At 28.7% G+C, this 12,059-nt stretch overlaps 1 protein-coding gene across 1 annotated transcript in view; it reads left to right on the top strand.

The window, feature by feature from the left end:
* LOC123294747 (probable 3',5'-cyclic phosphodiesterase pde-5) overlaps nt 1-12,059 on the top strand; it is an 82,010-nt gene that overhangs the window by 62,178 nt on the left and 7,773 nt on the right. The window contains exons 2-5 of the mRNA XM_044875882.1: nt 2,353-2,421; nt 5,556-6,106; nt 8,547-8,773; nt 10,265-11,174. Of these exons, the coding sequence (XP_044731817.1) occupies nt 2,353-2,421; nt 5,556-6,106; nt 8,547-8,773; nt 10,265-11,174 (1,757 nt within the window). The remainder of the gene's footprint in view (nt 1-2,352; nt 2,422-5,555; nt 6,107-8,546; nt 8,774-10,264; nt 11,175-12,059) is intronic.

The raw sequence follows: 12,059 nt of genomic DNA, 5'->3' as shown, positions 1-12,059 counted from the left end.
TTAGTCTTAATTTGATTATTTGAGGTTTCTTTGTTTTGTAAATTTATATAATATAATTCTTATAATCATTTTAATTTATTTAAGGAATTTATTTATATCAATACTAAGAACACCAGGAAGGCACAAGAGGTCAGGTCATCGTGACACCGTCAGATTATTGAAGTTGCCAATGAAAATGAAATCCAATACGTAAGATAAAAACGAAAAATGAGTAGCCAAAAATCAATAAATTCAAATATAACATAAATCAATTAAGTTAAACTTTAAAGTTTTGCCCGTTCATTCCATATACCTTTATTATTATATTTTGATACTAAACAAAAACAAAAAATTAAATAATTATTTATTCATAACAGTCGAATTATTTTGAACATTAGTTCATAAATGAAGTACGCTTTTAATTACTTACAAATGTGTAAGCTTTTTGAATAATTGAAAAAGGGAGGGGATATATTTTAAATGCTTACTTTATCGTTTCATTCTTTAATTCTATAATACGCAATGTCTTTATGCTTGTTTACCCATTAGTACGTTAATAACTCAAGAACCACTTATCCTATTTACAAATTTCTTTCTTAATTCATATTTATTTAAAGAATACTAGAAAGCAGGATGCATTAGTATTAATTGAGGGGGGGGGGGGCATTCTATCTTATATATTATTTACCTTGCCTGTTTTTGCCTGTCCATGAGATATCTTCCTTATTGTCAAGTGTTTCGTTCAGACTACTAACATAAAATTTATAGACAGCCTATAAATAAATAATTTTAACATATAATTTTGTTTATTAGATGATTTATATATCACATCTGTGATAAAATTGCCTATAAGTAAAAGTAACATAAATTACTATCGATATTATACTATTTCTCTAGCGTCGTACTAGCTATTTCATTTTATACTACTTCTAATAATCTATCAAAAATATTTTTCAAAGAACAAACTTATACAGCACTAAGAACTTAATTGTTTTACAAGATGTGGTTGAAAGTTGGGTGAGTGTAAAGGCCTTCTACATTATTTTAGTATTACAGGTTCCAAAAAGTATTTTCCCATATAAGAGCGTTTACATTTTACGTTTATAAAGGCTATGTGAGACTTTAAACCTTTTTAGAAATTTTTTAGTAATGACATTTGCCGATGTCAATACAACCGAAGGCAAAAGAAAAGCTTTGTTTTAATATACTTCATTTATTAAAACGTACTTTATACATAACATTATTTCCGTAATAAACAAAAACCTATTTTCCGTACAGATGTATTAGTACGCCAGTAAAATCTTCCGTGTATTAATACGCCAGTAAAATCTTTCAAAAAAAAAAATTAAATAAAATCGCAAAACGCAATTTAAAGCTGCTTTTTTGGTATATTATTTGGAGTCCTTAAGGAAGTGTGAAATTACGTTTTGCAAAGAAAAGAAAATTGTGCTACCTGAGTAATCCATGAAAATCTGCAAAATTTTCGGACTTTTCTCAATTTTTGCAGTTTAATTCAAAATCTATGAGCTTCTGACATTAGTTGCTACTATCATTTTGAAATAATAAATATATTCAATTTGAAACAACTGAAACAAACTAACCCCCATATATGATAGTATGTCTGATAGGTTTTGAGATATGATGCTTCAAACATTTACGTGGTTTTCATAAATGTTAAAAAAAATTAGTGCTTATGTTAAACTGTTAGGGATAAAAGGCTAAATGTAAATGTTCCTTATTAAAGAAATAAACAACTTTTGCTTGAAATAATTTTTTTTAAGCATCGTGTCCATTTTCTCCAAATGTATAAAAGATAGAAAGATGAAAATTAGTACGTAGCTTCACCTAGTGAGGGAAGAATGAAATAAAAAGTTTTCTAGAAAATACTTCAAAATTCAATCAATTTTCAAAATTTTGAAAACCAGTTCAAATGGCGACCGGAAGCCTATGTACAGCTGCTATTTGGTATATTATTTTGACCCCTTAGGGGAGTGTGAAACTAAGTTTTGCAAGCAAGGTTACTACCTGCGTAATAAAATTATATAATTCCAAAAAATTGGAACACAACTCTTTTTGCTTACAAAACGTAGTGCCACACTCCTCTAAGGGTCCAAATAACATACCAAAAAAGCAGCATTACATCGCTTTTTGCTTTTTTGACTGGCGTAGAGATAGAAATGATTTTATTTACAATACAAATTATATTAAATAAATACAGGTATTATTTCTGTATACCTACATAAACAATCATATTTTACTTAATGGCAAGAATGATAGCCTAAAGTCAATTTAAAGGAATATTTGTACTTGATATTACAAAATGATTGAGGTCTAGAGCTATAACATTACAATATTTTATTAATATTGTTACAGGAGGACAATCAGAAAATGAAAATGGAATTATACCAACACAAACTGGAGGATATTTTACCATGTCAACAGGTAACATTTAATGTAATTAAATGTATATTTATATGTTTATTTACCTACATTCAATTTTATATAATATTATATATTAAATTTAATATTAATATGAGAGATCCTTAATTTTCATTTGATATGTATGAGGCATAAATGCAATTAATTTGAAATTCAAAATTAAATGTGATAAAATTTTGTTTAAACTATAAACTGCTAACGCTAATTCAAAACACTTGTCACAAACAGGCAACATGGTTGACATTTATTTTAACGTAAAAATATTTCTATTTCAATATATATTCGTTCTTTTTCAGAATTATACTTTAACTAGCTTGATAACCGCCCGCTTTACTAGACTTAAAAGTAAAAATCACCGCTTTATAGCCTCCTCCTCATTTGTCCCCTTTCCATAACACTCGAAGGGATTATTTTACACAGCTAAAATATATGCACAGTTTTCAATTAGTTTCCCATCTTGATTACTGGAACTTTGCACAATTTATGCAACAGTCCAAACTGTGCATAACCAAAGCTAGACCATTCAACTGTGCTCGTGCTTCTTGTGAGGCTCAGCTTATTGGCAAATGCGGCAAATCCAACCTTTTTCAAAACTAAAATTTTATTATAAACACAAAAATCTTAATAACAACAACATTAACTCAATAGTTGATTGATAAAGGCCAAGGCTTTCTTCTAACGAGATCTTTCCCGTCGCTCACACGAAAATATAGATTTTTATTTACGAAAATATAGTCTCAAAATTCCGTTGTACAAAATTTTATAATTATGTGTACACGATTGTTTTGCAGAAAAACAGAAATAAAATTCTTCTCATAATCCTCGTCTAATTATTCGCAAATTCAGCAATAAATTAATCATAATCTGGTGTACTATTTTCTAAATAGTAAAAAGAAGCATTTGCAGTACAATTGTTTTATTGTCCTTTAATTTTACAACTATCCTTTTTTTTAAATTTGTTATTTCTCTTGTTAAAAGTCGTGGTTTAAGTATATACCTACTCTCTATATTTTACAAAATTAAATTTAAATATTTTAATCCTTGAATAAAAATATTTTTTCCAGATATAACAACAAATGTATCCATCTTAATTTAAAATCATAATAAGAATTTGTGAATTTATTTTTAATAAAATTGGAGAGAACAGAAATCCTATAGAATACATACAGGGTAAACCAGCATATATGGTACATCAAGTACCAGTATTGAATTTAGTATTTTCATTGGTTGTACATATATCCAATAGTAGGAGATTTTTGATAAAAAATAATAACAATTAGTCCTGGAGCCATGGCTTATAAATATTCGGGATCACCTAATCTTTGAGACTGCATGTATGTTCTTTATGTCTAGTTGACTACTTCTGATATGAGAAAATTTTTGATTTTTTCCTGGAAAAGTTATTACGTTTGAAAGTTTACCTCACTGTAGATTTTTGCAAAAATATTAAAATAATAATACTTGTTTCAAAAGTTTTTGAATCAAAACATTAAAAGTGGAAGAAAAAAACTAGACTCGTACTTTTTTGTAAATAAAGGTATTTCATCTTGTATAATTTTTATTTTAAGTATAATTTTAAGAGCAACAAAAATAATAATACTTTCAGGTCTATTGATTTCATGGAACATTGAAATAATGTATGCGTTTTAAAAAAGCTCACTACTTTTATCCAAACAGGCAATCAGACATATTACACGCTTGCATTTATATCGGAAATGATGAAGAAAATATAAGGACATACAAGCTCTTAGATATCCGACGCGACGTCTAACAGTCACAACAAACTTTTTCAACTTACTATTTTAATTTATATATTTTTATTAAACGATACAAAAAAATTCAACCGTGAAGCACTAAATTGTCTGTAATAATAACTTTTTTGTATTTGAAGAATCCCAACAAGTATAATGACTGAAAATATTTTTCCCGGCAAAGTGTTTTTTTTTTCCTCAAAAATTAATATTTAATGAAAAGCGATTAAAAGAAAATAACATTTTCTTATTCCCAACAAAAAAACATATTTACAACACTACCTGTTTGAAGTAATTTCATTTGCCTGGCCCCGGGAACATAAAACTATATTTTTCAAATATATTATTTCTCTCATATACTTGTAAAGCAATAAAGCAATAAATATTTCATGTTAAAACGAACCAATAAAGATTAAAATTTATCTAAACGGTCAATTACAATTTTGAAATATTCAAAAATCTCCTACTATTTAAAAAATATTTGTATAAGGGTAAACCCTTATGTATGTAAACTCCGCCTCACGTGATCACGTGATGTACCAGTTATTCTGATTTACCCTGTATACACAAAATAATCCTCAAATAAATACCACCACCATACCCACAACATCAAATATGAAAGAAGGTTGAAACTTAAATTCAACAAACTTATACATAGAAGATTTGTAGATATTTCTGCAAGATTAAACAACCTTTTAAAATTATATATAAATATATTTATTTAAATCTGTTTTTCTCGCAAAACTAATTCTATCGATTTTACAGATAGAATTAGTTTTATATTTTATCAACTTTACGGATTAGCCTTGCTGCATTTTTATTTTTATTCATTGATCAGAAAAATTTTTAAATTGAACAATTGTTCTCGTGGCCTCATCATCCAATATATGGTTAAATATGACCTATTCGATTCTTTCGACCAACCCAGTTAATACGAGCTTTGATTCGAAATCCTCAAGATCATTAATTTTATCTCGGTTCAGTATATATTTCCTCTCATTTCTAGCTGTCAAAATACTTAAAGTTACCAAGACCACTTGATGTCAAAGTAATAAGACGCTACTAGCTTAAGGATAAGGCTAGAATTTCCTACTTATAGATTGCGAACCTTTTACCTTAGTAACTAAGTTGGAAAGATAACTTTGTAAGAATCCTTGTAACTATAACTTTGTAGCCAACAAGAAATCAGAATGTAATACAAAAGTACACTTTTACTATCTTTCTAGTTTCTGAGTTGGGAAAAACTAAAATCAAATACGCAACTTTAAGCTCCAAAAATGTATGTTAATTAAAAAGAAGTAACATTTCGAACTTTATAGTTTTATTTAAAATATTAATTTTATACGGAAAAGTTCAATCTTTAAAAATTTTCTCTCTTTTTTGCAGATCCAACAAATGAACAAGTTGCTGATTTTTTACGGACACATCCCGAATTCCTAGAACGATTTATAATGGAAGAAGTTGATTTAGAACAATTGGAACGATGGATAATACGTCGTTCACAGCGTGCCAAAAAGAAATTTGAGCAATCGAATAATAACGCAACAAATAATAGCAATGCTATGCGTAATGTTCGTAAAACAAGTTTATCGCGTTGGAAATTTTGTGTGCACGCGGATAAACGTCAAATGTTATTAGATTTAACACAATCATTACAAATCCGTCCAACAAAAGATCATGTGTTATGGGAGTTAGCAAATTGTATATCATCCGCAGTGGGAGCAGATGGTTTTCGACTGTATTTACCAGAACGTGGTAATGCAGAGACATTAGCACTATATTTAGGTAATGAAATTCGTGATGAAAATGGTGAACCTAAGTTACAACGGCTGAAACCGGGTATTACTGTACCGGATTATGTGGCGAGAACACGAGAACCGGTTCGATTATGTAAGAATCATGTAGATGCAAGGTTTCCAGATGGTATTCCGGATTCTGTAAGTTTTATGCAAATTTAATTTAATTTCTAGATTTATGAGTAGTTTTTTGAGTAGAACACTTTTTTCTCTAAAATGAAACGTAAAAAAAAATATTACCAACTTAAAAGTAATTTACAAATATGACTTTAAAATTTAACTTAAAATACCAAATCATATACTTTGAGGCCACTTCATCGATATTTGATGAAAATTGAAATAGAAACCAATATTTTACAACCTTCGATACATTAGCGTCATACATCGTTGTTTGATATTTCAAATTTGTCCTTTCACTAAAAGTATACAATAACAAATTTAAATTATTAAAACCAATTCTGTCCACAAAAAAAACATTTTAGTCGCTGTTACGAAATACTAACAACGGTCAAGGTTCGAAAAATTTGAACAGTAAGTCGGATTTGAATACGTTTTTCAGCATTCGATTCGTTAGAGCGACAGAAACTTTTGTGACTAAAATTGATTTATAAGAATTTTAGAATTGTATTTTAAATTAAGCGTAAATATTCTAAATTTACCATTCGGTTAATAGTAACGAAAATGATTCCAAACTTGTTACACGGGAGTTTTGGGATCGCTGAACACGAATATCACGTCAGATGTTCATGTTCAACGATCCCAAAAACCCTCGAGTAACAAGTTTTGGTATCAATTTCATCATTATTAACCGAATTGTAAATTTAATATATCTACAGTTAATTTAAAATGCATATTATTTATGCAAATTGCATATTTTTATAAATCAATTTAGATCACATAATTTGAAAATCGTCGGATTTGAATGCTGAAAGCCGCATTCAAATCTGACTTACTGTTCAAATTTCTCGAACTTCACTGCTTCTTTTCTGGGATTATACCATTTCATCAGAAATTTAAAATTATGAGCTTTCAAAAATTTGTTTTTCACAATTTCATTTATTTTTTTGACCCAGTGAATCTTTAATTTTTATGCTGTTCAATGTGCTTTATCAATAATAACAATATTTTTAAAAGCACAAAACGCAATTAAAATCAATACCAATCAATTCGTATACATGATTCTAAATTCGATTCAACTAAAAACAATAAAAAGATAAAAATAAAGTTATTCATGTCTCAATAACATTTTTTAAATAATTTTTCAATCTACTTGATTATCTTTGCATAAGATTCAGTCTTAGGTTGTTTACAAAGTAAAGCTCTATTCATAAAAGTTAGGAAACATTGTGTGTTTAGGTGATATCAAAACAACCTTACACATAAATGAAATGTCTAAATTTGACTCATAAATAAAGTCGGTTTATTTGCAAAAGATATTAGACTTTTGAAATCTTTTTTGAGAACTCAGAATCGATTTAATAACAATATGAAACCAGGAAATTTTCAGCTCGGGGCTACGTTTTTGAAACAAAAGGGGCTACGTTTTAGAACTTATCGGTCCTTTTATTAGATGAAGAAGTTTGAAGTAGTCCAAGATAATAGTCTACAATACAGAGGGGAGTATGACTTTGTGACTAATACACTCCCGAAACTTCGAAACTATTTTCTACCTGATAATACCTACAGTTTTTGTTACTTGCGAAAAACACCGACAACAAATTGTATCAAAATCAAAGAATCTAACGCATATAACGAATATAACTTCAGTTCAAAACTGTATAAAACATGACTTTAAATTTTCCAATCACATCAAGAATAAAACATCCTTAAAAAAATTCCTAACAAATTTTTATTTCCTCATTCATATGAAATAACTTCCTGAAATAAAACATGCCATCTCTACAATAAATACATTTCGACATATTCGAATATAGAAAATAGATTATATGAACTTTTTCGATGATCGTCGTTTTCGATGTCCTCATGTTTCAACAAGCAGCACACAAACATTTCAATATAACAAGTGGAATTAAACAAGTGACTGAGTTAATTGTTGAAATACCCTGTATAGACAATGTTGATTACGCAATCGTTTGTTTTTTACGCCATGAAAGTAAAGATAGATAGCCACTCTTACACACAAAGTTATAATAGTATTTTCTCTCACTTCCTCAGTATACAGGTAGCTATATACAATAGGTACCTATCTGTATATAAATACCTTATAATGTTACTTAAATTTTTCGCCCTCGCGGGTAAACATTGATGTTTACAAAAAAATGTTTCAAACAAAAGTTGTTTAATTTTATGTAAGGAACATTTTTTTTCTTTAAACTTTTGTTCTATCTCTAACGGATTACAAGATGGGTCCTACCACAAAAATTCCATCTTGATATCTTTTTGCGTTTTTAAGTTACCATGATGTCAGAGAGACAGATGAGCACCTATAAAAATATTTTGTTGGTATTATCAATATTTTTAAACGTTGCAAACTTGGCACTAAACTTAGAATACCTTGATATATTTCATATGTACATGGTATAAAAATGATAAAATTATTTTGTCTGTTCTCTGTTTAAAGGACGATATTGAACATGTACTATGTCAAGCAATTGTACAACCTGATGGGCAACTAGCAGCTATTTTAGAGTTATGGCGACGTGATCCGAATCGTCCATTTCATGAGGAGGATGAAGAAATTGGTTGTTCGTATCTTGTATGGGGTGGTATTGCATTACATTATGCACATTTATATCTTTCAATGAACAAACAAAGAAAATTAAATGATTTTCTATTGGATGTTGTCAAGTAAGTATCTATATAACGTATTTATGATATAGATATTATTGAGAAAAATAATATAGTTTTTATCTATTTATTTTATCTATTAAAGCATTCAGTTATCATCTATATTGTTATCATTTATTAGAAACTTCTATGTTCGAATAAACGATTGATTTTATTATTTATACGTGTAGGTACTTAATAAAATAATCATGTGATTCGAATTGAAAAAATTATTTAGTTCGAACATTTTATTCAAAAACATTATTTTTTGCTGCGTTTCGTTACAATAATTTTTTTTTATGAATTCTGAATCCATATTAGAGGAGAAAAACAATAGGATATTCCACTGTTTTTGAAAAAGTACTTCAAAATGTTTTGCTAATAAAAAGCCACCAAAAATTTATTTCGGAAAAATAGACACGCTTTCTTGCCAAAAACTTAAATTAAATTATAAACCTTTTTTATACTGTCAAAAACGCGGGTATCCAATTTGATGACGTAATATGGGTATCAACTATACGAAATAACACAAATAAGTTAGACAGATATATTCATATACATCTGATTATAGTAAATATATATACTTATTATCTATGTATATATTGTACCCAGCTCTCTACACTGAACTAACTGATGGTCTATGACTCATACCGCTATGACATCACAGCAGTTTTAGTTCACGTGATATACAGTTTAAAAATTACAATTTTTCATTTTAATATTTTAAAAGAAAAATGGGCTTTTATGATCAGAATAGATTATTATCAGAATATTTAAGTATATTTTTACATAAATTTTAACTTTTTTCAAATTTCATGATTTATTTTTGACTAACGATGATACCCTATTGTATAGTCTTTAACTTTAAGGATGTATTAGCACCAGAGCAATTTTGGATAAAAGGCTTGAGTTTTTTAATATGAAATTGGACTAAGTCTAAATCATTCTAAAAATTTTAGTAGGGATTGTCCGATTTTTTAAGTAAATGACTTCAAAAGTAAGATTATTTAACATTGGTCTTATGGTAAAACGGTAGATGGATGATATGTTTTCATAGATATCTCCAAAAAAAAAAAAAGAAAAATAAGAAAAAAACCTTTGTGTTCGACTAATTAAGGATAAGGATGTAAGAGCACAGTAGTGGGGACACAAATTTAAAAAAATATATTTTGTCAATTTTCATGGTGAATTATGTTATAACTTGAGAATATAAGACAAAAAGTAAGAATCAAATTTTCCGATATATGAAGTAATTTTCAAAATATTGAAAATTTCAAATTTTGTTATAATTATTTAACTTTCGATATTTCAAAAACCGAGGCAGATATCGAAAAATTGTATTCTTATTTTTCGTCTACTTTCACAAAATTATGACAAAATGCATAATCAAAGTTTAAAATACAATCTCAAGTCTAAAATTGCATTGGCGCTCGTAGTATCTCAAAAAAATCAACTTTAAAATATTCCTTCCTATATTCAATAATTTCAAATAATTTTTTATTTTAATTCCAGATCTATTTTTCAAGATATGGTCAGTATGGATACTTTAGTGATAAAAATAATGAATTTTGCTCAACGTTTAGTAAACGCAGATCGTGCATCATTATTCTTAGTTGATTCCAAGCAAAAAGAACTTTACGCGACAATCTTCGACGTGGGTGTCGATAACGATAATGAACGTAGTAACAATACGAAGTCATCCACATCAAGTGGGGAAGATGATAATTCAACTCCACAAAAAAAGAAAAATACCACACGTGAAATCCGATTTCCTTTGGGTACGGGCATCGCTGGTCAAGTAGCGCTAACTGGAGAAATATTAAATATTGATGATGCCTACGCGGACCCGAGATTTAATCGTACTATAGATCAATTAACCGGATATAAAACTGAAACAATACTTTGTATGCCAATTTTTATCCGGGGTTCAATTATTGGAGTAGTGCAAATGGTAAATAAACATTCGGGTTTATTTACCAAAGAGGATGAAGACGCATTTGAAATGTTTGCAGTATACTGTGGTTTAGCGTTACATCATGCTAAATTGTACGATAAAATACGACGTTCTGAACAAAAGTATCGTGTTGCCTTGGAGGTTTTAAGTTATCATAACACGTGTTCGGAAGAAGAATTACAAGATGCATTGCAACAGGATGTTCCAGATTCTTATATTGGTGTGGATGATTATTATTTTAACCCATTTGATATTGACGATTATGCTAAGGCAAAACATGCGATATTTATGTTTACGGATTTATTTGGATTACAACGTTTTGAGAAGAGTAATTTAATACGATTTGTATTAACAGTACGGAAAAATTATCGACGAGTACCATATCATAATTGGACACATGGATTTTCGGTGGCGAATTGTATGTACAGTATTATTAAACATTCGAGAAATTCGTTTCGGCCGAATGAGGTAAGAAGTTTTAAATTATTTATTTCGCCTATAATTTTTTATCGTTTTTAAACGTTTTATTTATCGCTGAGTACGTATGTTTCAAGGCCTTAGAATCGGGAATCGGTCTTATTTCTACATAATTTAATCGTCTTAAAACGGGTGTATTAGAAGCTAATTGTTTTATTCAACTGGACATTCTGGGACACTTAGTTTCACTTATTATAATATGCTGTTAGGAACAGTAAACTGTCAATATTTTCATTTTCATAAAATGCACAAACAATTTATGCACATTATAGGTAGGTACTTTTCTAGACATCATAAAAAGTAATTAAAAACTTTAATTATATTTTTTTGCATTTTTTCTTGAATAAATTTATTTTTCATTGGCATGGGTTCATGACTTAGATTTCAAGTTTATTATTTAATAATAAGTCGCATCAGTGAATGTTTCTTCGATTTTGATCATTTATTTTTTCAAAATGTTTCTTTTTGTATATTATTTAAAATCAGAAACATTTCAGACGGGGGAAATAATCTGGAGGGGGAATAGGTAAGTCGCGACTGATATATCAACCCCCAGCCTGATTCGCTAATGAAGTTTGGAATTTCGAGAAAATATTCATTTTGTACAGTAGGTGTCACATAAGAAAGGATTTTTTGAAATTCATCCTCTAAATAGGGGATAATTGGGGATAGGGGTGAAATAGGGGATGATTTTAAAAATTCTTTCACTTATGGAATGCTACATTATATATGCAAATAAAATGGGCTGTATTTTATTTTCAAAAAAATATGGTTCCGTACTAAAGGTAAAAATTTATTAAAATTTGAGTTCACTACGTAACCGATCCTTCAGCGTTGGCTAAGGTTTGTCAGCATTAGTTAAGGCTTAGGCGAGGG

Source organism: Chrysoperla carnea, chromosome 3 (assembly GCF_905475395.1).
Source record: "Chrysoperla carnea chromosome 3, inChrCarn1.1, whole genome shotgun sequence".
In the NCBI taxonomy this organism is placed as follows: Eukaryota; Metazoa; Arthropoda; class Insecta; order Neuroptera; family Chrysopidae; genus Chrysoperla; species Chrysoperla carnea.
The sequence above is the reverse complement of the archived record's forward strand: the minus strand, read 5'-3'. Positions and strand labels throughout refer to the sequence as shown.